At 37.6% G+C, this 26,928-nt stretch overlaps 1 protein-coding gene across 10 annotated transcripts in view; it reads left to right on the top strand.

Annotated features, from left to right (window-relative positions):
• The window catches only part of KANSL1 (KAT8 regulatory NSL complex subunit 1), a 184,432-nt gene that overhangs the window by 92,520 nt on the left and 64,984 nt on the right, over positions 1–26,928 (top strand). For all 10 annotated transcript variants that reach the window (XM_069482744.1, XM_069482743.1, XM_069482742.1 and 7 more), the window contains one exon: positions 26,365–26,506. In XM_069482744.1, the coding sequence (XP_069338845.1) occupies positions 26,365–26,506 (142 nt within the window). The remainder of the gene's footprint in view (positions 1–26,364; positions 26,507–26,928) is intronic.

Genomic DNA, 26,928 nt, shown 5'->3' with positions numbered 1-26,928 from the left:
TACAGGCTGCCCTTCAGAGGTTTATAATCTCTAAGACAACTTTGATTCATGCTGCAAACTTTATTTCAGTACCTTCATACTTCCAAACCTTGAGCTATACTTGAAGGATGCATAGGTAAGTAGACATTGTTCTTCCTGAAAGTTCACAATTTGAGGTTGAAAGACAGGGAAGAAGACAAAATTTAAGTATGTAATTAGAGTACTGTGTCATCAGGGATTTAAGACACATTTAAAGAAGGTACTCTGGTGAAGGTGGAGTAGTAGATCATGTAGAACAGCTGCATTAACCCAAAACATTCAGAAGTCCAATTTGGTAAGAGTAGAAAACCTGCCAGAAAATTACTAAGAAGGTAAGAAGTGTGGTTCTTTTGCAGTTCTTCATGATGAAATCAGATTATGTGGAGTAATTGGCATGCTCAACTTTAATTAATGAAATGAACTGTAACAAGTGGAAATCAACCCAGTGCTGTGTTCTTCGAACAATATTCAAACAACAGCGAAAACTTTGCAAATATAGTTGCACTACATATTTTTATGGAAATGTTCGTACTTTTATGAAAGTACAGGGAATAATAGAAACTTCAGGTGCATTAGGAAGCTTTAATAATTATCAACATATGGTCAGTCTTGTTTTATCTCTTACCATTAGCTCTTGCTGCAGCTGGACCATTCTTACTGCAGATCTCCTACATATTTTGTTACTTCATCTGTAAATACATCCGCATGTGTCTTTAAGAGATAAGGAATCTTTTTGTTAAAAAAACAAACCACAATATCGTTTTGTTTTCATGCATAAGATAAATTGACAATTCCTTAGCATGATCTAATGTGCAGCCAGTGTTCACGTTTTGTTCTTTTTTTTTAAACCAAGTCACTATCCAAGCAGGATCCCATACAGTGCATTTATTGTTTGTTCCTCTTTAATTTGCAACAGTTCCTTTCTCACTACTGCTTCCCCCCCCCCACCTCCAGTTATTGCTTGAAGAAATAAGGTCACTTATCCTGTATTGTGCCCCACATTCTGAATTTAGTTGATTGTGTCCCTGTGGTGTTAACCATGTTCTTCTGTCCTGCTATTTCCTATACACCGGTAAATTACATGTAGAAGTTTGATGTTTAGTTTCCAGTTGGGAAACATACTTTGTAGGTGGTACTTTGTACTACTTATTTCATCTAAGGGGGAAATGTCTTTTCTGTGTTTTGTGATGTTAAGATTGATCAGTGGGTTACGGTGGTGTTGTCAGCCTGATTTATCCATTGTAAAGTTCCCCTTAGCCTTTCTTTACTTAGTGGTTTGAGCAACTTTGAAAGCCATGAAATAAATAGGAATTCAGATTCTTTAGAACACTTGATGGGTAAGAAGTAAAGGCAAAATAGTGTCCCTCCTACCCTTCTGCGAGAGAGATGTTCCAAGACCCAAATGCATTTTTATCTTCTACCTCCAAATTTAATGCCTTTTCTGTCTTAAGCACTTACACAATGTGACTGTAACTTTTGCAGTTAAAGATGCAACAGCAAAACTAGCAAGAGTTTTTTTTCCTTCTTCACAATTTCATGGATAGAAGATTTGTTCTTCCCATAGATCTTAGCATCATTAGCATACAATTTTTTTTTTCTTTTAAGTTGAGAACGTTCACCTTTACACTTAGAGGAAGCACTTTACACAGCTTCTCTTTGTCATATCTGAACTGTCAGCATCACTACGTTAGAGCTTCAGGGCCCATTATTAAGTGACATAAAGATTACTTGAAAACAAGCACTGCAATACCATGACAGTTGATGAGGTAACTAAAGGGGCTACTAAATGTCTAATGAACAGGTAACTCACACACTGTGAATCTACTGGCCAAAGGAAGGATTCTCACGTCCCAGGCAGAACAGAGTGGGAAAGTATGAGATTTCATTTCATTTTGAATCACTCAGAACAGGGTGGGCGTGGCTCACTCCTGTAATTCTAGCACTCTGGGAGCCTGAGGCGGGAGGATTGCTTGAGTTCAGGAGTTCGAGACCAGCCTGAGCAAGAGCGAGACCTTGTCTCTACTAAAAAATAGAAAGAAATTAGCCAAACAACTAAAAATAGAAAAAATAATTAGCTGGGCATGGTGGCGCATGCCTGTAGTCCCAGCTACTTGGGAGGCTGAGGCAGGAAGATCATTTGAGCCCAGGAGTTTGAGGTTGCTGTGAGCTAGGCTGATGCCAGGGCACTCTAGCCCATGCAACAAAGCAAGACTCTGTCTCAAAAAAAAAAACAGGGCTGGGCGCGGTGGCTCACGCCTGTAATCCTAGCACTCTGGGAGGCCGAGGCGGGTGGATCGCTCGAGGTCAGGAGTTCGAGACCAGCCTGAGCAAGAGTGAGACCCCGTCTCCACTAAAAATAGAAAGAAATTATCTGGCTAACTAAAAAATATTTATAGAAAAAATTAGCCGGGCATGGTGGCGCATGCCTGTAGTCCCAGCTACTCGGGAGGCTGAGGCAGGAGGATCCCTTGAGCTCAGGAGTTTGAGGTTGCTGTGAGCTAGGCTGACGCCACGGCACTCACTCTAGCCCGGGCAACAGAGTAAGACTCTGTTTCCAAAAAAAAAAAAAAAAACCTACCTCAGAAAATCGTGTAATTTAAAACTTAATGAATTGTTTACTTCTAGTTTTTTCCATTTAGAATTTTTAGACTGTGGTTGACCATGGATATTGAAACTGGAAAGCAAAACTGCAGGGGAACCAAACTACTGCATATTGGTTTTTGGTTAGTAGATCCTTTCTATTACTGATATTAGTAGTTTGAGAAATATGGTACATCCATATAGTGGAATATTGTGTAGTCACAAATTATTGAAGAATGTTTGATATATATTAATTGGAATTGAGACTACAGGTATTTACCCAAGAGTGAGTGTGAAGAGAGAGAGAGAGTGTTTGCACAGAAAATCTCGTTTAAGATCTAGGCTGATAATCACAGGCATGGAAGGGAAGGGAATTCATGTTCTTATAGTGCCTGTAACTTCCTTATGCTAGGGGCATTAAACACATAGTCTCATTAAATCACCATAACAACCCTTTGCAGTTAGGTAGTGTCCCCATTTTATAGATGAAGAAATTGAGGCTTAGAGTTGGGGTGGGGGGGGGGAAACTTGCCCAGGGTCACTTGTGTGTCATCTGAGCTAAGATTTCAATCTAGTTGTCAAGTTTCAACTCTGCATTTTCTTCCTTAAAGTGCTGCCTCTCTCTCATTTTATTTAGTTAAGGAATATACCCATTACATTACAGATAGCTACTGATATACCACTAGTCAAATTTGACTCATCAAAATCATGATGGTGGCCTATTATGTTGTATGAACCTACATGGTACATTATGTAAATGTACTGTAGAAAATTGTACTTCTATTCAGGCTAAAAGACATAGGAGTCCCCCATAACAAACTGCTTGGAGTTCTTTCATTTCAAAGAGGAGGTTTATACAGGGTTTCTGAAACTTTGACCTTTTTCAAGAGCTCCTGCCCACCCCTGACCTTAAAGGAAAATTTGCTTTGGCATTCAGATTTTGTTCATGTGGGATACCTCAACAGTTTAAGATTCTTTTTTAACTTACATTGCTTCATGAAAAAGGGATTTAATGTTTTAATATTCTGTTTTTGAAACTATTTTCCTTTGTAGCCTTCCACTTAAAAGTGATACTTTTTTTAGGTTGAACATTGTTTCTTCTCCATTCCCCCCACCCACTTCCATTCCCCCTCCCTCTTCTCCCTTAGAAATAAGGAAAGCTGTGCATGTGTGTTGGTGGGGAAAGACAAGAAGCAGAAATACTAGATTTTAGAGGCCAGGTGAAGGATAATGAAGGTCAATTGAAATATAAAGAAAAGAACATGTGAAAAGTAATAGGACTTAAGATTTTGAGCGTGAGAGCCGGAGTAGGAGGTGAGAACATTGATGGACAATAGGCAAGTTTAGAGGAAGAGCTAGTTTCAGATGAAAACTTGGAATTTGGAAATGCTGGATTTTAGATGATGAAGTGCAGTGGTTAAGATTGAGGACTCTGGAACTGGATTGCCTGGATTCAAATGTAGATCTTACCTGTGCTTCTCTAGACAAATGACCTAATCCCTTGGTGCTTCATATTCTCCATCTGCAGTACGGGGATAGTAGGCACTGCCTTACAGGGTTGTTATAATGATTAAATGATGAAAATTCATGTAACGTGTGCATGTGTAGCACAGTGCCCAGAACAAAGGAAACATTCAACAAATGTTAACTAATATACATAGGATCCAGCCGGAGAAAGCAAATTCAGTAGAAAATATTAAGGCTTGTAACACATTTGTTGGTCATTAAATATTGGAGCTATAAGGGATCTTTTACCATAGTGTTTATTTGCAACTCCTATTATTATTTTATTTATTTATTTTTGAGACAAAGTCTCTCGCTGTTGTCTGGACTAGAGTGCCGTGGCGTCAGCCTAGCTCACAGCAACCTCAAACTCCTGGGCTCAAGGGATCCTCCTGCCTCAGCCTCCCGAGTAGCTGGGACTACAGGCATGCGCTACCATGCCCGGCTAATTTTTTCTATATATTTTTAGTTGTCCAGCTAATTTCTTTCTATTTTTAGTAGAGACGGGGTCTCACTCTTACTCAGGCTGGTCTCGAACTTCTGAGCTCAAATGATCCACCCGCCTCGGCCTCCCAGAGTGCTAGGGTTACAGGCATGAGCCACGGCGCCGGGCCTGGACTAGAAACTTAATCTAGGATTATTCCTCTGTTTAGGGCAATGGTTTTCCGCCTCTGATAATTAGGGGGAAGTAGGGCAATGACTGTTGGTTTTTTTCATCGGCTTTTCTACTACACTCCTATGTCCCATTCATGGAATTCCCAGTTTAAGTATCCTCTCTGGCTCCAGTGAGGAGACTTCATCAAAAGTGTGGTCTCTGGACCACCAAAGTATGGCCTTTGGACCCTCACCTGGGACCATAGTAGAAGTGTGAATTCTGGGACCCCCACCCCAGATATCCTGAATCAGAAATTCTGGGTGTGAGGACCAACAATCAGTGTTTGGCAAGCCCTGCAGACTTAAAGTTTGATCTCTAGTGTAAAGTTTCCAACTCAGATAGCTTCAGAAGATAAAGTATCTAATGGTAAATGAATCAAACTTTCAGAAAGGGGATGATTTTGAACTGTGGATTGAGTGTCATATCTGAAGGGATCAGCTGCCATTTAGCTAGTCATTAAGAGACTTGTAGACCCAGTGTTGGCAGATCTTGTCTTTATGGGTAGTAGATTTTAAAGTGCTGGCATCTAATTGAAATTTTTCAACATACTTATGGAGGCCAAAGAAAACTTAAACTACAAGCAAATAAAACTAACGTTGGGAATGTGACCCTAAATTAGCAATGTAGGAGCTTTAAAACATTGTGAGTAAAGCTTGCCTCACATCACAGATTATTATCTTAGTTTAAGTTTCTGGATATGGAATTTTTGGGGGGTTTTTTGTTTTGTTTTGTTTTTAGTCATGGAATAAGGACAGTTTTAAGGGTTTTGATAAATATTAAGTTCTCCAGGATGAAACTACTGTTTCCTCAACAGTGTTTCCCTGAAGCCTAGGAGATAGTAAATATGATTTTAAAAAGCCTTCAACTTTTAATAGGCAAAAAAGGTATCCTTGAAATTTTTTATCGCTTTGATTTACTACAGTAGTTATTTGTATTTATTTGCCATTTATATTTTTATATTAACAAATTTCCTGTAATTATTTATGTGTCCTTTAGAGTTATTTGAAAGGACATTTTGCATTTAAAAAACATAATTTGTTGAAATGCACAGTGTTTTCCCTGACTTTTTATTTGCCTTTTAATTTGCATGTTGTTTGAATTATAGAAGTTTTAATTTCTATAGTCAAATTTATCAGTCTTTGTCAAATACTGTTTAAAAGCCCACTGGGTTTTTAATTGGAATTTGATCAAATCTGTAAAGCAATAACCCTCTGAAGATTTTTGGCTGCCTTCCCAGGCATGCACATGGTCACTACTGTGAACCATCATAAATAGGACATCCCCTATCCCCACCTTCACCACCGCCATCACCAGTACCCATTGGTTTAACAGACATTTGTTGAATTACTTACTGCATACAAGGAGGCTGTTAGTTTTGGTGATATATCAGTAGATAAGTCAAATAAGAATTCTTACCCTCTTGGAACTTACATTGCTGGAAGGAGAGAGTCAATACACAAAAATATGATATGTCAAATGGTAAATACAGTAAGTACTATGGAGAAAAATTAAATAAGGATGGAGGAAGGTGGTAGCTGAGTGGCTGCAGTGGCAGCATTACTATTTTGTGTTAGTCAAAGAAGGCTTCTTTGATAAGGGGACCAAGGGGAAAAGGGGAGCAAGGCCCAAGGGTATCTGGGAGAAGAAAGTGTTCTAAGTCAAGTAACCAGAAGTGAGTACACTGGCCAGAAGTGGGGTGCCTGGGCTGTTTAAGATACAACTAGTAGTCATGAGTGGCTGGAAGAGAGAGAGGGAGAGAAAGAGAGAGACGAGATTAGAAATAGCCAGGACCTTTATAGGAAATTTGGCTTTTACTCTGGGTTAGATGGGAATGTTTGAGCAGAGGAGTGACATGATCGAATAAGATTTTAAAACAATCATGTTGGCTGGTTTTTTGAGAATAGGTAGTTCTGAGGCAGGAGTACCACTCTGGGCTAATGCCATTTCCAGGTGAGAGATGATGGTTGCTTGGTTGAGGGTGGTAAGTGGTCTGAGATTAGATGTATTTTGAAGGCAGAGCCAAAAGAATTTCTGATGGTTTAAATACAGTTCTGAGACAAAAAGAGGATTTGAAGCTAACAAGTTTTTTTTTAGCTTGAGCAGCTGGAAGAATAGTGATGCTTTCTAAGCCAAGGAGTGGGGAAGACTGTCAGAAAAACAGATTTCTGGAAGGATATATGAATTTTAGTTTGGGGACATTTATTTTTTATTTGGCTCCTTTTGTTGCCTCTATTTCTGTGAACTCTACTTCTGATAGAGTTTTTCTGTTGGAATTTTAAGACAAGTTATATTGCCTAGAAGGAAAGGCCTTTGCAAAGGTCTTGGTGCTTGTAGGAAACAGCTTGATAGATTCCTGTCAGTTTCTGCCTTGTTGCCTTTAAATTCCCACTTTTTCAGCTTTATAGCTAATACAAAGTGCAGCCTCTGGCCAACTTGCTGATACTTGATGGTGTTCAGATGTGCTGATCTGAGGAGGGATTTTCAGTCCCATTATGTCCATTACCTTTCTGTTATGTTAATTAGGCAAATAGTTGCTTCTTGGATAATCTGCAGTCTGTAATCCTTTTGTTGCCATAAATGGTCAGTTAATATCACCTTCCATCATTTTATCAGCTATAGTCTCTCTTCTCACTGTCAACTAAATATTGGATATCAAATACAATTTTTTTTTTATCTACTTTGTCCAACTTTGATTTCATTGAAATTTAATGAAATTTTTAGAGGGATCAGCAGCAAATACCTTTCCTCTCTTTGGTTATTGAAGATTCCATATATGACATAATGGTTGGAAATGGAAATTTATCTCCCCTTTTATGTCTTGTTTTTTTTTGGCCATAATACTTTGGTTATTAGAAATTTCTCTGGATATTTAGAGAACTAACCAGTACTTTTAGTTTCTAGCCCTGTGAAATTTTAAAATTCTTATTTTATTTTCATGGACTATTTAAAGGAAGTTGGGGGAGTGCAAATTGAACTTCAATAATTATGTGTTATCTTAAGCTAGAAAAAAGATTTTCTTTAGTCTAATGGTAATGTGGATACTTTTGTCTTCCCTGTGCTTCCCTCCATTCTATCATAAGCATGTCCTCTCATTTTATGTATTTGTGTGTGTCTGTTTCTTTTTAACTGGTCTTGTCCATCTGTGGCTTTATTTTTAAGGTAATATACATCTGTGACAACATCAGCAACTACTATTACCAAGGACCTGTAAGATCACCCTCATCTCATTTCCTCCACTTTCTCCCATCCTCTATCATTTTCTGGTGTTTTTTTTTTTTTTTTAATTGTGTCATATACTTATGTTTGCCTGAAAACTTATAGGGGAACACACTTTGTGGAGGGGCAGAACTACTAAGGAAACTGCGCAACATGCACACACAGCTTTTAAGTTTCTCCAGGAGGCTGGCATGGTGACTGACCCCTGTAATCCCAGTGCTTTGGGAGGTCCAGGCAGGAGGATCCCTTGAGGCCAGTTGTTTGAGATCAGCCTGGGCAACATAGTGAGACCTTGCCTTTCCAAAAAAAAAAAAAAAAAAAAAATCTTTTAAAGTTTCCCCAGGGAATCTCTAGGTTACTTTTGCTTATTTTTAAACTTTACAAAAGTTGTCTTAATAGAACTTGGATTTTCAACATTGTTACTAAGATTCATACCTTTTGTTTCATGTAGCTGTATAGTTCATTCATTTTTACTTTTCTGTTGAGTTGGATATACCATAATTTATCCATTCCCCTCTTGGTGTGCATTTGGTTATTTTATCTTTTTAACAATATTGGCTGGGCGCAGTGGCTCATTCCTATAATCCTAGCACTTTGGGAGGCTGAAGTGGGAGGATCGCGTGAGGTCAGGAGTTACAGACCAACCTAAGCAAGAGTGAGAACCCATCTCTACAGAAAATGGAAAAATTAACCAGGTGCGGTGGTGCACACCTGTAGTCCCAGCTGCTCGGAAGGCTGAGGCAGGATAATTGCTTGAGCCCCAGGCATTTGAGGTTGCAGTGAGAGCTATGATGATACTACTGCACTCTAGTCTAGGCTACAGAGTAAGACCTTGTCTCAAAAAAAAATAAATAAATGAAAATTATCCAGTGCTGTTATTCTGAACATTCTTGAACAGAAGAATTCTTGCTTCCTGGTGTATGTGTGCTAAAGTTTTTTTGGTATATATACCATACCATGCTGGGTGGTAAAGTACATGCAGAGCTCAGTTTTATAGACTAATGACTGTTTCTTTTATTTATTGTTGCTTAACCAACCATGTCAAACTGAATGACATAAGATAGTAGATATTTTATTCTCTCATATTCTGTGGGTCAGAATTCAGGGTATGGTTGGAATGGCGTCTCTATTTCAGAATGTGTGGGGCCTCAGCTAGGAAGATTCAGAGGTTGGAGGCTGAAAAAGGTGGGACTTCCAGGATGGCTTCTTCACTCATAAGTCTGGCACTTTGTTAGGGATGGCTGAAGTTAGCCTCTTTGGCACGGCAGTTTCAGGGTTGTAAGATCTCTTACATGAAGTCTCTGTGCTCATTGAACAAGGTAGAAGCTGTATGTTCATTTATAACCTGGCCTGGGAAGTCATCTAGTATCATTTCTGTCTAGTCACTTCTGTTGACCAGAGTGGTCGTGAGCTTCCACAGATTTAAGGGGAAGAGACATAGAACTCCATCTTTCAATGGGAAGAGTGTCAAAGAATTTGCAGCCCTGTTTAAAAACACACGTAATATAAATTGTTTATTTCCTTACCAATTTGCACTTCTAAAAAATGTAACTTTTAACATTATTACAGCGTTACTATTGATTACTGAGATTATTTTGCCATTTAAAATATATTTTCAAACATTTTTTTAGAAGCTGCAAACTTATGGAATCTTGTTCTATGTATAAAATAATTACCTGATACCACCTGTGAAAGAGAAAATGATGCAACTTACATTCAATGTTAGAAAAGTTTTTGAGCTATATTGGAAAAGTGAAGAGAAGTTGGAGGACTATCGGTGAAGACCTTTCAGTGTTAGTGTTGAGATTGCATTGTACTGATGGGTGAAGGAAGCCACTGGTAGAGGCTGAACTGCAGAGTCACAGGATGAAAATGAACTGACTTACTCCTTCCTGATCTAGTAATACTTTTTATGTTTTGTTTCTTACAGTTTAATAGGGTGCGTGTGTGTGTGTGTGTGTGTGTGTGCGCGCGCGCGCGCGCGCGCGCGCGCGTAAGAGTCTCGCTCTGTCGCCATGGCTAGAGTGCACTGGCATCATCAATAGCTCATCATGATCTTGAACGCCTGGGCTCAAGTGAATTCCTGCCTCAGCCTCCCGAGTAGCTGGGACTACAGGCTCACGCCACCACACCCAGCTAGTTTTATCCATTTTTTGTAGAGACAGGGTCTTGTTCTTGCTCAGGCTGGTCTTGAACTCCTGACTTCAAGTGATCCTCCCACCTCGGGTTCCCAGAGTGCTAGGATTACAGGCGTGAGCCACTGCACCCAGCCTTTAATAGGTTTTTTGACTGTATCTTTGTTTCCTTTGAGGACTATGTGTACCAGGCTATTTCTAATAAAATTTAAATTACTAAGTGTTCAGTTGGAAATCAGGTTTAGTTCTCGCTCTGCCCTAAGTCTTGGTGTAATCTCTAAGAGACTTGGTTCCTGGTGTTCTTGCTTTTCTGCTATGATTCTGTAATTAGTAATATGAGTTATAAAGCCAATCAGAAAATATGCCATGAATGAAACGGTTTCTGTTAACAGTTTCCAACCCTGAATGCTTCACATTGGTAACTCACTCTCCAGCTGTTATGTGGCATTTGCCTGGTTTCTGTAAGCAGCTTAAACATTTTATGGTCACTCTCTGTGATGACCCTGGAGATCCCTGGGGAAACATTAAAAGTGGTCTGGGTGCGTATTGCAATTGCCTGAGTATTTCTGCCTAATCACAAAAGTGGTATTTGTTGGCTTCCCTAAAGCTGTTGGATAGTTTAAACATACTTTTGAGGGGAGCGGGGGTGTCCTGCAAATAAGCTGTTTCTCATTCATAATGTCATAGTGAAGTTTTTTTTCTTAATTTAGTTTGAAATCACATACAGTTCTTTGAAAAGCTATATATGCCATCATGTAATACACTTCTAAAATTATCATCATTTCTAGATGCATACTGTTCCTGGGATTTCTGTTTAGCTTTCAGGAGAAGTGCAGTGGCAGGTGTGTGATATAGAACTGTTGATATTCTCTATAGTTTTATATACTATTTTCTCATCTGTAGTAGGAGAGAAAGAAAAATGGCTGTAGCCTCCTTTTGCTCTTTAAAATAATTCTGTTTGCCTTACAAAAGTATCTAAGTTAATAGAGAAAAGTTAAACAGAATTAATGATCTTTAGTACAAAATTCCAGTGAAATGGACCTAGACCTGGATAGACCTTTACAGAGTGTCTAAATCAAAAGAAGAAACGGTAAAAGAAAGATTGTTCTAAACCTCATCTGGACAGAATCTGCATGATGTAATCTATAACGTTCTTCTGGGAAGAAATTAGTATTTCTGTTAAAATAGTGACACAGTTGTCTGATGAACTTTAATGAGATTGACTTTTGCTAGGAAACTAGTTACCTATCCACAGAGTTGGCTATTGTCTATCAGTCAAGAATCTAATAACCTTTAATCAGACATTGTTTTCATTTTGTTACCTAGTTTAACAACTGTCTATTCCTTTTTCCTGTATATTTAATATATCCGTATCAAGAGTTGTATCTTTGAATTAGTATCTTAGAGACCTCTTCCCTTGCTTACAAGATTATAATAAAATATTGACAATGTGGTCATTACTAACATGTCTGGGAAAAATATTTTAAACTCTGTTAACAATGTAGAACTCCTGGAAGAACTTGGTAGTCTAAGAACCCTGGAACAAAGTTTTTCTCATTTTAGTTCAGCGAGTTGGGAAATCTGTATTATTCTTCCCCCTTTACTTAAAAATAAGATTATTTTGTTACTTAGCCAGTCTGATTCAGGTAGATGTTCTCATTTTAAATGTTGAGTTGCTTCCGGTCTATTTCCAAGCTGATTCTGGATCTAGGGCTCTTAACAGAGGACAAATTAATAAATACATAGTTTGTGGTTCAGGACTTCGTTGGCTTAAAGATAAATAACTTCATAAAAACTAATTAGAGAGACAGAGCCCACTTTGACACTAGTTTTTAAATTAGTAGGCACCTCGTTTGGAGGAACATGCCGTAAAGTGTGAGGAAAAATATTTATTCTTCTATGTATAATGTGATGTCTAGGCACAAAGATAGGTAGAATTGTAGAGCTGGAAAGAGGCTAGTGATGTGAAACTCAATTTTGCAAGCAGGGAAACTTGAGGGCTATGCATGTATGGAATACATTGAGGACTTGATTTCCTTTAATATGGTGGAGTTCTTTATTAGTTTGGCATAGATGTTTCCTTTTTGGTTGATCAGTGTATGTTTTCCTATCATTTATATAGTTCCTGCTTATTTCTGGGAATAGCTCTTTAGGTATAATTTTATAGATTTTTATTAGGGGGAAATACCAGATATGATAGTAGTGATAGAACAGTGTAACTTATTTCTGAGTCAGTAAAATGGTTATTAAATTTTTAAAAGATTACTTTTGAGTCATGATTACCTGTTCTAATTTGTTAAAGGGGCCCCAGAGTAATTTTTAAAATCAGAATGTGGCTTTTAGCTCATGTTGACATGCCAGACTCTTCTCAGTGTCTTTTTCTTTTCAGTTTAAGAGTTTGACGGACTGACTTGACTTATGAGTCTGGGCAAATCATTTAATCTTTCAGGTCCCTTTTTGGCCTCATTTTGCTCATTTAAAAATTAAGATGCTTAGAGATGATCTCTAAGATTTCTCTCAGTTTTCTCAGTTTTAAAGTTTCTGGCCCCTTTTGAGAGAGGGTGTTTTAGATTTAGACTTGGCATCATGGCTTAATCAAGTTCATAGAACTTAAAAAGTCTATGTGAGTGTTATAACTAAGGAAAAGAATTTTGGTGAAGCATCTAAAGTGGATTGAGCCTTTTAGGTATATGGCTATCTATCTGTATGTAAATACTATTCCTCCCCAATGTAGTTTACATCTGTACATACAGGATGTACTTTATGCTGATGGTCATAGTTTCATCACATTATTAAAGAAAGTGCCTAGTAGCTTTTTTTAGTCCAGCCCACTAGTTTTATGGATGAGAGAACTGAGCAGTAGCTTTAAGGACTTTCTTCCAGCATGACCTACAGTAAGATAAACAGTTTACCCCACTCTTCATACCTGCGGGTAAATTTGGAGAACTACAGGCTTGTATGTGCTTAACTGAACAAAACAGAAGTTACTTACCTTTACTACATACATACTCGGCACACTACATACTCTTTATTAGTTTTCTATTGTATTAATATTCTATTTCATTTTTTGCAAAGATGTTGAATCACAGCTTGAATTTCTGCCTTGCCATTCATCTGATTGTGAATGAATCCTAAGAATTGGATGGCTTAGCCAAATATCCTGCAAAAGTGTGGGGTTATGATGGGGCTAAAAAGCAAGATTGACATGGGAAAGCCAAAATTTTATTCTTATTAATGGGTTCATATAGAACATGGTTTCTTAATGTCAGTTTTACTGACATTTTGTTGTAGGGGACTGACTATTCTATGTGTTGTAGTGTGTTCAGCAGCATTTCTGGCCTCAACCAAGTATCACCCTTCCCCCAGCTGTGATAACCAAAAATGTCTCCAGATATTGCCAGATGTTCTCTGGCGAACAGAATCATCCACAGTTAAGAATCATGGGTAGAGGATAATCATGTCCTCAGAAACAATGGAAATACCTTTTAAGGGAGGTCATTTTGCTTTTATGAAGCTTTCTTCTTTAGATGCTGCAGAGTAGGGTTCATTCTTAGTATTCAAGAGACTTCATTTTGTCTTAATTTTGTCCGTTATTCTTCGTAGTCTCTTTCTAGTTATTCATGTATTACTACTGCTTTGTGTCCAAGACATAGCTTTTTTCTTTCCTGCCTTTGCGTTTTTATCCATGCTCTAACCACTGCTTGACTTGCTTTTCCCACTCATCACCCCAACCTCATTTCTGTTCTCCTGTCTTTCAGAACTCAGCACAAATACTTGTGATCCTTTCTTTGCCCACAGTATTCTTTACCACTAATGTTTCTAAATAGCATATATTTGACAATTGAATACTCTTTTCATTTATTTCAGCTTTTCACAGAACCTTACTGAATTAATAGTGACCTCCCCATTTGACAATAATACTCATACTCTTTTAGCCAGGCATGGTGTTTTATGCCTATAATCCCAGCACTTTGGGAGGCCAATGCAGGAGGATCACTTGAGGCCAGAAGTTCAAGACCAGCCTGGGCAACACAGTGAGACCCCATCTCTATGAAAAATTAAAAAATTAGCCAGGCATGGTGGTGCATACCTGTAGCCCCAGCTACTTGGGAGGCTGAGGCAGGAGGATCGCTTGAGTCCAGGAGTTTGAGGCTGCAGTGAATTATGATTGTGCTGCACCAGCCTGGAGTCACAGAGTAAGACCCTATCTCCAACAAAAAGAGAAAGAAATCAAATACCTTGCTGGTAGTTTTCACTTTGTGATATAACTTCCTGGTTTGTGTAGTTTTGGACTAAGACTGTGGGCTGTAATTTCTTGACTCGTACTTTCCACGAGAGAAGGCCAGAGTAGTTCATGAGCTCAGTTGGCATCAAATGAGAAAAGAGGTTAGCTTCATTCTAGGATTACTTCGGTTTTTTATCTGTTGTGAGTAAAGGTTTAGGATCATAGTTTTAATCTATATCCTCTTTCTCTCCCTCCCTTTCTACCGGTATTTGAGTACCTATCATTTGCTAGACATTGTTCAAAGCACCCAGAGATATAACAGTGAAAAAGATAAAAATCCCTGTTCTCCTGGAGATGGTTCTAGTGGGGGAAACAGACAATAAGTAAGACAGATAATTAAAAACATTTTTCATGAAAGTTCTGTTAAAGCCAGGAGGAGGGAGAAAAAAGGAATGGGGGTGTGTGTGTGTATTTGGGGTAGGGTTGCAATTTTAATAAGATAGTTAAGGGAAGGCCTCACTGAAGTGATTTTGAGGAAATGACCTGAAGAAAGTGGGGAAGAAAGCCTTGGGAATAGCAAGTAAAAGGCCCTGTAGTTGATAGCTTGCTCAGTGAACAGCAGGAGTGGAATGAGCCAGGAGCAGCATAGGAGATCAGGCCAGATAGGTAGCAGGGCTAGGGTGATAATAGGTGTTACCTGACCATATGGGGCCTTATAGGTCATTGTCAGGACTTGGGTTTTTACTTAGTGTTGGGAAATGACTAGACTGGATTTTGGGTAGAAGAGTGACATGATCTAACTTATCCCTTTAATACAATGTTAGTCTGGCTGCTACATTCACACTAAATAGCATGAATATGGTTAATGATGAGAGCCAGGTGACCATTTAGGAGGCTCTTGTAATAATTCAGTTGGTTTCAACCAAAGTAGTGACAGTGAGGTGACAAGAAGTGATTGAATATTGGATATATTAATATTTTGGAGCTAGTGCCAATAAGATTTGCTAATGGATTGACTGTCGCGGGGTGGGGGGTGTGTTTATGAAAGAGAGAGAGGTGTGGGGAGTTTGAAGTTAAGGATTACACAGAGGTTGTTGATCTGAGCAGATCCATTCAGTTGAAGCAGGTTTGAGATGGTATATAGAGAATGGGGAGGGGGGAAATATTGGCTTCATTGTTGAGTTTGAGATGCTTTTTAGACATTCAAATGAAGGTATTGAGTAGGCAGGTGGATACAAGAGTCTGGAATTCAGGGGAGCAGTTTCAGCTAGAGATAGTAATTTGAAAGTCAGAAACGTAGGTGATACTTAAAGCCTAAGATTGCATAAGGTCAGCAAGGAAGTGAGTGTGAGTGTCAGTAAAAAGATTGAGATTGGACAAATGCAGTTTTAGAAGGAATCAAAAAAGGCAAGAGGAAAAAACCAGGTTAATATAACGTCTTGAAAGACAAGTGAGGAAAGTATTTGAAGGAGAAAGTAATAACCTGTGTTAGATACTGCTTATGGATCAAGGATGATAAGGACTGAGAATTGGACATTAAATTTAGCACAGCGAAGGCCGTTGGTGACCTTGACTAGCAGTTTCGGTGCAGTAGTGGGGTTGGAAACTTGGGTTGAAGAGATAATAGGAGGAGAGAAATTAGACAAAATGAATATTTGTTATAAAAAAGAAATTTCAAGAGAGAAGTAGGAAGAGAGAAATGGGGCAATAACATTTGCCCTGATTTCTTACTGTTAACTGACCTTGTAATCTATCCCCCTTGCTGTTGCTGCTGGGCTCCCCTGTTATTGAAGGCAGTATTTCTCCTTCAATCCAGGGAAGGAATGAGCCTGTCTGGGCTCCTTTTTCTCTCTCTTGGAAGTTGGGAAATGCCAGGCTTGGGCTGTCTTCTTCTGTTGGCTGGGATTTGTTAGATGCCTTACCACCACTATGTTGTTCCTCTAGTCCTGGGGTCCCTAACTAGATCACCTTCCTCTTTCTATCATTCAGAGTTTTTCTTTGGTTGCCAAAGAAAATTGGATTATTTGCAGGATTTAATGTTACTCTTTTTTTTTTTTTTTTTGAGACAGAGTCTCACTCTGTTGCCCAGGCTAGAGTGAGTGCCGTGGCGTCAGCCTAGCTCACAGCAACCTCAAACTCCTGAGCTCAAGCGATCCTCCTGTCTCAGCCTCCCGAGTAGCTGGGACTACAGGCATGCACCACCATGCCCGGCTAATTTTTTCTATATATATTTTTAGCTGTCCATATAATTTCTTTCTATTTTTAGTAGAGATGGGGTCTCGCTCTTGCTCAGGCTGGTCTCGAACTCCTGAGCTCAAACGATCCGTCCACCTCGGCCTCCCAGAGTGCTAGGATTACAGGCGTGAGCCACCGCGCCCGGCCTTAATGTTACTCTTAAATCAGGGGTGAGCAGGAAAAATGGAGTCTACACCATCTTGCCTAGACCAGAGGTTCTTATATTTATTTTTAAGAACTGATAGATTAACAAATTAATGTTTGGTTTAGCTTCCATTTTCTTGAAGATGTGTTCTCTGTTCCTCAATCTCAGTATCTCTGAGTAGTATTTTTGAAAGTATGTTCCGGTCCGTGCTGTCAGGAACAGCACCAGGCAAGCAGGAAAGGGAAGCTTCATCTGTATTTACAGTTGCTTGTATCACTGCATAAGCTCTGCCTCCTGTCAGAGAGCAGTGGCATTAGGTTCTCATAGGAGCATGAACCCTACTGTAAACTGCACATGTAAGGGATCTAGGTTGCGCACTCCTTATGAGAGTCTAATGCCTGATGATCTGAGGTGGAGCTAAGGTGATGATGTGCTGGGAGTGGCTGCAAATACAGATTATCATTAACAGAGAGGTTTGACTGCACAGAGACCATAATAAATCAATTGCTTGCAGTCTCATGTCAAAACCCTATCAGTGAGTGGCAAGTGACAATGCAATAGTAATAATAGAAATAAAGTGCACAATAAATGTAATGCACTTGAATCAGCCCAAAACCATTGCCCCCCACTTCCCCAATCCGTGGAAAAATTGTCTTCCATGAAACTGGTTCCTGGTGCCAAAAAGATTGGGGACCACTGATTTAGATGACCAGTCATATATTAAATATTAATATATGGCATGACTTGGAAATATAGAACATGTAAATAACAAAATAAGAGGACCTAACTCGGCTTGAAGAATACAGAGTAATGTATTGTGAGGTATGATCGACCAGGAAAGACTTTCCCAGTGAGACGTGGGTTTTAGGAATAGAAGATGCTCCTGGATATTTTCAGGTTGGAGATGTGTATAGGATATGACAAACAGATTGGCCAGAGGTAGTGCTCAGGGGCTGTGTTGGAGAAGTTTTACATTTCTTCTATTGTGCTTGGTAGAGTATATATTAAATAATGTGTATATGTTCACTATGTTTGATGAGAAAGTCCCAACGGATGGGCTTTGAGAGGAATTTAATTTGTCTTAAATAATTATTGAAAGGTTGAGTGTGTTTTACACATCTCAGTCTTATGTACAAATTAAGTGTACAGAAGTACGAGTAATATGTCAACTGATTTACAGAAAACTGAAAGTATCAAACTAAAGGTAGTTTAGAGGCTGGATGTAGTGGCTCATGCCAGTAATCCTGGCACTCTGGAAGGCTGAGGTGGGAAGATCACTTGAGGCCAGGAGTTGGAGGCTGCAGTGAGCTGTGATCACACCACTGCACTCCAGCCTGGGTGACAGAAGCGGGATCTTGGGTGTTTTTTTTTTTTGTTTTTTGTTTTGTTTTGTTTAGATAGTTTAGAGGTGTCAGTTTATAAAGTTGAAAAGTATGGACTTTGTGTGTGGCAAGGGTACAGTCAGCAGAGTCCATAATGTGGGAAATTCTAAAGGACATATAGCTCTGTTACTTCCACAAATTGTGAGGAAGAAAAGGAGAGAGAGGAATCTGTTAGATTTGAGATCTGTCAACCAAATGAATGGTGTGGATCTTGTTTGGATCTGATTTGGACAAAACAACTGAAACAATCCAGTAACGGGATATTTGACGTTAAGGAATTATTGTTAGTTTTTTAAATTATGAAAATGTATATGTCTATTTTAAGAATCTTTTAGAAATACATACTGAAATATTTATAAAGGAAATGATGTGATTTGGGGGATCGGGTCCAAAATAATCCATAGGGGTGGGGGACAGATGTTATAGATGAGGTAGGATTAGCCAAAAGTTGATAGTTGAAGTTAGTTGATGGTTATAAGGAGGTTGTGGAGATTTCATTATGTTCAGCTTGTGTTTGAAAATTTTTATTCAAAAAGGATCTAAGATAAATGAAAACATGGATGATGATCAGGATTGCTTATATTGTTTTATAAAATTAATGTGGATTATAGGGTTCTATATAATCTGTCCCTACCTACCTATATCCCGTGTCAAGATGAGTGTTTCTCCCCTTGTTCACTGTCTGAGCTCTAGCCACATAACCATTGTATACATGTTATTTCTTCCTCCTGAGACACACCACGATTCCTGCCAGTGTCTTCTACCCCTCTTGACATTCCCTGCTCCTCATCCTCACCCCTCTGCCAATTTGTCTGTCCAAGTCTTCATTTATATTAATACTTTGGAGCTCTGTTTACATGTTTAGAAGTCTTTCTAGATCCCACCATCTAAAACCAATGTTGTTATGATCGCTTACATTACATACGTTTTGTATGATTATTTATTAACATAGATCTTCCACATTAAACTCTAAATTTAATGAGCCGCAGTTCTTGTTTATGTATCGCTTGCTTCTAGTATAATCCCTGGTAAATAATAGTTGCTTAAATAGTTGTTAAATGAAAAGGAGTAGGGGAGGAGAGGGAGGGGGTGAGTTCATGATGGGTTGAGTACTTGACTCAAATAATCTGCCCGAGTACACATCTCATTTCAATATCACAGGTCATCTGGTTTAAGCAGTAAGACAAAAGGGTTAAGTGTTCAATCCCAAGAGTCTATCAGGATGAATTGGCTGTTTAGAATTGGCTCTGGTACATTTGTTTCCTATTTCTATAGACCTCTCTAGAAAGCTGATGTAACCTAAAGTGAAAGATAAAATTTGTATTTAAGGTCCCTCCCCCGCCCCCCGGTTTTATTTTACAACTAAAATATGGGATATTTAACATTAGACAGTTTGTCTCCTCCCACCCTTTTATTTCCTTCCTGTTTTTAAATTTGCAGGAGGTAATGTCATTGAATTTGTGGCTGATAATGTGATGTCCATTCTAATGGACTACTTTGGTTTTACTAAAGCGTGGAACTTCTTTTAGATGACTGGGAAGCCCAGGAAACCTTCAGCATATGGCCTCTTGTTAACTGAAAACACCTCTGTTTCCTGAATTTGTCTGTCTCGGAGATTTCATCTCATCATTTCTTCTATTATTTTTCTTCCTCTCTTGTACCTTTTATGAAATGGAGTTGAGGTACAAGGTTATATTTATTAAATTGTTATTCTTATCTAATACACACATTGCAGTTAAGATTACATCATTTTATGCATTCAATGACCATGTGAGGCAGATGTTGCTGTTATTTCCAGAGATCAGTTTACGTACCTAGGATCATATAAGTAAGTAAAAATGAGAACTTGCCTTGAAACCCATCTTCCTTCTCTTTCCCCTATTTGTTTCTCAGTGCTTTTGAGCTAGATAGTGAATACTTTTTTTTTATGTGACTCAGTAATTTCCGTATTTCTTAATCTGTCCCATAGTGACCCTAACGCTCACTCTGGATACTGTGAATCTGTCGATTGTATACTCTGAGATGATTTCTGTTGGTTTTGTATGTCATTTAAATAACCTGGAGATTTCAGAATTTAGGTGTCTCAGAATTTTTTGTGCACTTGGAAGTAGCACATATAACTCTTTGTCAAATAATTTATCTGCCAGTTTTTGGTCGAGCACGGCATTGTGTAACTTGCTGTGAACAGTCATTTTACTTGAGCTTGTTAATAGAACCTGTGTTGCGTTAAAAAGAAAGAGCCATGATAGAACTGAAATCAGAATCAAAGATGAAATTACCACCATTCAGGTCTTTCTGGCATATTTGTTGTTGATTTAATGAGATATTGTGTAGATCAGGGAAGAGAAGTATAATCTACCAGCTCTGTTCTACTGGACTTACATGTAAATTTTCCATTTTGGAATAGGATTAGGTGACTTAATTAGAGGCAGCACTTAGGTCTGGTGTTCCATGTGGTTTACCATCTAGCTTTTGGTGTTACTTTTAAATAAATGTATAGCTTTTGCTGTAGTTTATGTCTGAGAAAAAAGGAAGTATCCACAACTGTGTTCTGTCACTCTGCTGTCTGTGGCAGTGCTGTAGGCATTGAAGATAGGGTTCATGAAGTTCAAAGAGTTGATCTGCTAATAATCTCTTAAACCCATTGATAGTAAAGGATAATTTATTGTAAATCCTTATTTTTCTTTCTCTCTGTTAGCAGAAATTATATTTCTTAGTGGTTTTATTTTAGCAGAATTGATGTTCTGCTAACATAAGTGATCCAAATCATTACCTTTTATAATGCAATAGAAAAGATCCTATCATTGACACCTTTGAGCAGAGCTGCGGTCTCTAGGCCTGCAGCCTGTTTGAGACTGAGTGGGGCCAGCCAGCGGCTGCATTGACAGCAGGGGAGATGAGTGACTAGGTGAGCCAGTGAAGCTTCATCTGTAGTTACAGCCCCTCCCCATCACTCACACCTCCTGAGCTCTGTCGACACCTGCTTCTGCAGCGCTGCACATCCCCCCTCCTCCCCTGGAAAAATTATTTTCCATGAACCAGTCCCTGGTGCCAAAAAGGTTGGGGAGACTGCTGTGGGCTTTGAGGATTCAGTGTACAATTTCTAATAAAAGAGGAGCCTGGCCCCACACATTGAAGAGTGGTTAAATCTCCTTACATAAAAGGTCCTGTGTTGATCTCTTTGTCCTTTTCTGATGAAACGTTTCCATTAACGTTATCATTCAAGATTGCTTTAAAGAACTAAAAACAAAAATTAATCTTTAGCCAACATGTAAGCTGAACTCTAAATTTGCAAGGGAAAAAAAGTTTTTCATTATATGGTTTTAGAGTGTAGAGTACAGAGTACTCTTGGAGTACAGAGGTTTTTTTAAGAAAATGATTTTTTCTCAGGTAAATAAATATTCTCTATTCTTGGATTCAGTAAAACATCCTAAGTTTTAGATATTGGGTAATAGTCTAACCCTGTGAAAAGAACTGTTAAAGTAAGTTCACACAGCTAAAAAAAAATCTATTTGTACAACAAAAAATTCTTAGATAAACCAATATTGGCACATGGCTGGCAATATGAAAATTTATTGTTCATGTGGTATCACAAAGGCAAATATTGGTACTGTATTTTATTGCATTTAGGTAACCAGAAAGCAATTCATAGTGTAAAACATTAGTTTTTATATAGCACATGTAGACAAAGCCAATTTACCAATAAAAAGTTTGTAATAGCAAGGAGCAAATAAGAGTTAAAAGAATTCTAACTCAGTCGATAGCCACAGTACATACATGTAGCACACATTTTGGTACAAAGAAGTATAAAGCATGTAGTATAATCATACATTTGAAGGCATCCTAGGGTCCTGCTTAGACACACAGTTAAAGCAATTATTTCACTGATTGTTAGCACAGATAAGCAACCAGAAAGAGTTGAAAGACTCGTTAATGTTGAAATCCATATCTCTTTCTTCATTGTTGATAATGACTATATTAAAAACCGAGTCGTCATTATATTTAAAGTATTATTCTGTAACCTTTGTCCTGTGTTCTTTTTTGAAGTCTGTACAGCATAACATTAAGCATGTCTCTAATGTTAAATCAGGGTCTCCTGTTTTTGAACTGTAAATTATCAGAGTAATTTATATTTTGAATGTTAGGGGGAAATCTACCTTTACTTCTGATAAGCTGAGTTTCTATGTTATCTTGTTTTTGTTAAGGAAAAAACCATATGCTGTGAAGCTCTTATTTTTCTGATAACGTTTGCAGTGTTCTGCCCTGCCACTGATTTATGGTAACATCTTCATAGCTCACCTGAGACTTGTTAACTGTTTATCGCTCACCTTTGCTAACAGCTCAGTTTTCTACTCATATTGCTGATATTTTGAATATGAGATACTTTTTGGATACTCGGGATGGAGTTTTCCATTTTTCATTATAGATACTCAAAAGTTTGAGCAGCATAATGGAATAACAACATTGTGACAATTTTCTACTGGAAATTGCTTCCACTTCTAAATCATTATATAACATGTAAAATGAAACCTGTTCAGAAGTTGGGAATTGCTAGTATTCCCTTAGTGCCACTTTTATTTGATTAGTTTATTAGCCAATCTTCCCAAAAATATTATCAGGCTTGCTTTATATTGTTATTTAGGAGATTACTTGTGTAATAGGCCTACTACTTTTGACCTCAGGAAAGTTGAAAAGGGGCTTTCATTAAGATCAAAGAAAAAAGATATTTATCAAAGTTTGTATGAACTAAAATGTTTTAAGTAATTTTCTTTTCTTTTGTACTTTTAAGCATCCAAACAGATTTTAAAGTGGATTTATTTATTTGTTTATTTTTTGTCCCTTGGCAGTAAATCAGATAGAAAAAAAAAAGAAAAGTTCTTTTGGTTAAGATGTCTAAACTCAGAGATAACAAATAGGTCTCATCTTTCCTGCCAATTTAGAGTGCTTGCTGTCCTGGAACACTGTCCTGAGAAGGCTTATGAGCTAAGTTCAGGATCTCTGGGAGAGACTGCCAGAATTTTTTTTTCCACCAAGGGTGATTACAGAGGAAGTGGCATAAATTTGCTGAGAAATGATCTTTCCCGTGCTTTGGTTTTCATCAGGAAGGTTTTATTTTGGCTAGTTAGCCACTTTCAGTTTGTAAAACAAATTTGTCTGTGAGTAAACTATCATTAAATAGATGTTCTGTCAATTTTATCATCACCTTTTGACTTCAAATTTCTGTCTTTTATGATACTTGACTCCTCTTCTACTGTTTTATTTACTTGAAGACTCAAGTTTCAAAAAGAAGCAAAGGAGCTACCTGGTTCCTTAAACATAAGAGTGACCGGAAGAAATTGTTTTGAGGTGAATTTATTGAAGAAGGTAGTATGGTTGACTGGTGTTGGGGTGAGCAGCTAAGGAGGCTGTTGGAGTAGGCTATTGGTGATAGATGGGGACCTGGTATGGTGGTAGCTTTAAAAAATGAAAGGAACCTAAAAAACCAAGAGAGTTTGCAGGATGGGAAGATGGTGATCCTTGAGTAATGAAAGTTGGGAATAGAATATCAGGGTTAGCTAGCTTTGTCTCTTTTGTGGGAAGGGTATTTTTATAGTTCAAGAATGACCCGTACGTTATTCTTGATATCTTGAGGCCCTTTCCTGGATTTGGGCTATAACTAGACCTGAAGCCAACATTGAAGCAGACAGCTGTACTTAAAAAGTATCTTTTTTTGTTTTATACCAGTTCCAGCAAGATTAGAGAACTATGAAATACCTTGTTTCTAAAAGAAGAGAAATAATTGATAATAGTTAATCACAATGGTTGATTTGAATGGCTTATGTTTGGCCCATACAAAAATTAAAATACCATTGCTATCCTTGGTCTTTTTTCTTTTCTTTATTTGTTCACGCTGGTCTTGAACTCCTGGCTTCAAGTAATCCTTTTGCCACGGCCTCCGAAATGCTGGGATTATAGGCATGAGCCACTGCATCTGGCCCTCTGTCTTAATTATTATGCCACAATTAGGTATTAACTCATTTCTAACCTCACTGTGGTCAGATTTGTCCTCTTTTATTATTGACATTAGGTTGTATTTTGTCCTGTTGGGGGACTATGTAAAAGGTCATGTATAGTCACTTAAATTTTTTAGGAATGAGTATGTGTATCCTGATTGGAAGTAAGGCTATGAAAAATAATTTTGTTGTAAATTATGAAATATTTTGATTACAAAATACACGAGGCACCATGTACCCCCTATAAAGAATGTTAAAATGTTACCACATTTCTAAGAGGTTTTTAAAAAGAGATGTCAAACATTACATTATAAGTAAAGCTAAAATCCAGCTTCTCCATTCCCTTTCCCAGAGGTAATGAGGACCCTAATTTGGAATTTGTTGTATATCAGTTCCACATGTTTATCACTTTTCTGTATTGGTAACAATACTTTTTATTGCTTGTTTGTTCTTTTAGTTTTCATGTAGTTCTCCCATTCCACATTGTTGACATTTAGTCATGTTGGTACATAAAGTAATTGCTAAACAGTATTTCATTAAATTCCTTTACTACTTGTATGTATCTATGATAGTACTTACTCGTTTATTTTGTTTTTATATGGTTTTTCCATTCAGCATTTCTGAGATCTAGTCATATTGATACATATAGTTCTAGTTAATTTTCTTTTTTGTTGATATAGAAAAATCTGTTAAACAAATAAATTATAGTTTCTCTATATACCTACTTCAGCAGAATTAGATTATAATTAATTTTTAGCTACTGGAATGAACCTGTTTCCTCATTAAATGTATAGATCATGTTCTCAGAAGTAGAATTCCATGATGGTTGGGTATGCACATTTTCAAGTTATTCTTCAAAAATGGTGTTGCCAGTTTTTACCGTTCCCAGCAATGTATGAATTGCTCTTTTTCATTTCTCACCAACTGTTGATTTTATCAGACTTTTGAGTTTTTCCAATCTAGGTTTGAAACAGCATCTTAATATTTTATCCATATTAATATTGTAACCAAATTGTAATGAGACTTGACATATATTTTATATATGTATGGGTTATTCAGGTTTCTTTTACGTGAGTTTCCTATTTCTATTGCCTTTTTTCCTTTTAACCCATTTCTTGGAGTTCTGCTGTATATTCTAAATTTTAATCTTTAATTATATGTGTTACAGATATTTTCTACCAAGCAGGAGCTTGCCTTTTAACTTTATTAGGTCTTTTATTATATGTTGAAAATTAGGTGATGTTTTTGTGTCTTGAGACAAAACTTCCCTGCTGTAAGTTTTGAAGATACTCTTTTTTTTTTTTTTTAAGTTTGGCTGTTCAGATTTAGCAATTTGAAAAGCCAAATTTATGTAATTATATCATGAAGAGAGCTAATTTTACTTTTTCCATCTAGAGAACCGGCCATTTCAATACCATTTATTGAATAGTTCAATCTTTCCCCGCTAGTTTGAGTGCCGTTTCTTTTATAGATCTAAGATTTGAGGCACTCTGTATTCTGTTCCATTGGTTTTATTGTCTGTCATACACTGCCTTAATTATCATAGCTTTGTAGTAAGTTTTGCTATCTGACAATGTGAGTTTGCATCATACTTTCTTTTTCAGAATTTCTTGGCAGTTGGTTCTATTTTCCATGTGAATTTTTGGATCTTTTTCTCAGCTTCCATTAAAAACCCTATAGGGAATTTGGAATTTCTGTGAATTTATAGATATATATGAGAATTGCCATCCTCAAAAAATATATCCCACCATTTGTATAGGTCTTCATGCCTTTCAAGTTTTATTATTTTCTCTATTTCTTATATGTCATATTAGCTTGTATTGGTGTTACAAATAGTGCTTATTAAAAATGAGTATTTTCTACTTTTCTGACTAGTAGTTTTTTATATTGATCTTTACTCAGCACCTTTGCTGAATTCTTGGTTAGCTTTAGTAATTTGTAGTGTCTCTTGGATTTTCTGTGTAGGTTAGTCTTTAATGTAGATAATACTTCTATCTCCCAAGAAATCCAATTGCAGTGAAATTATATGCCACAGGGCCAAGATACCAGAAGGCAGTTCCACTTAGTTAATTTGGGAAAATCTATATGAAGGGTTTTATCCAAGTGTGTCCTGTGGGTTGGGGGGAAGAGTGAGTGTGTGTATGTCTTGGGTTTTTCTTGGACTAGATAGTTAGTCTATATAAGGACCTTTAGAAGTTAAATCCCACACATTCCCACCTTTCACCCCATAGATATTACTGCTACCCTTGGATTTTCATTCAGTTTATTTCCTTTTAGGAGACGCAGGTCAGAATGGAGATGGGCTGCAGACCGAGCAGCTATTGTCAGCCGCTGGAACTGGCTTCAGGCTCATGTTTCTGACTTGGAATATCGAATTCGGCAGCAAACAGACATTTACAAACAGATACGTGCTAATAAGGTAAGGGATAAGTATCTGGTGTTTTTCAACCCAGCTAAAAACTACCATTATCCCTTTTTTCCCATACCCTTCTACCTCTTCACTATTTAACAGTAAATGATTTAATGATCTAATATAGTGGTTTAATTTGTTTAAGAGCCTGATATTGCTTAGGGTAGTGTGGAAAACACTGTTAGAATATAATGTTTTGAACAAAACAGTGTGGGTTTCTGGGCTAACAAGAAGAGACTAAATAATGTAAGCCACTGATACATAACTGTCATATTTCTTTCTTAGACTTATGGAAAAGTACTATTGAGGATTTTCATGTTCTTGCATTTTTGCTTAGATGTGCTCTTGTTTTACTGCTAAGCTTCCCTTGCTTTCTTGAGAAATAGGATTTTCCCTAAAAGATTGTTTAGGCAAAATTAGACATCGGTGAA

Source organism: Eulemur rufifrons, chromosome 9 (genome assembly GCF_041146395.1).
Source record: "Eulemur rufifrons isolate Redbay chromosome 9, OSU_ERuf_1, whole genome shotgun sequence".
Classification (NCBI taxonomy): Eukaryota; Metazoa; Chordata; class Mammalia; order Primates; family Lemuridae; genus Eulemur; species Eulemur rufifrons.
The sequence above is the reverse complement of the archived record's forward strand: the minus strand, read 5'-3'. Positions and strand labels throughout refer to the sequence as shown.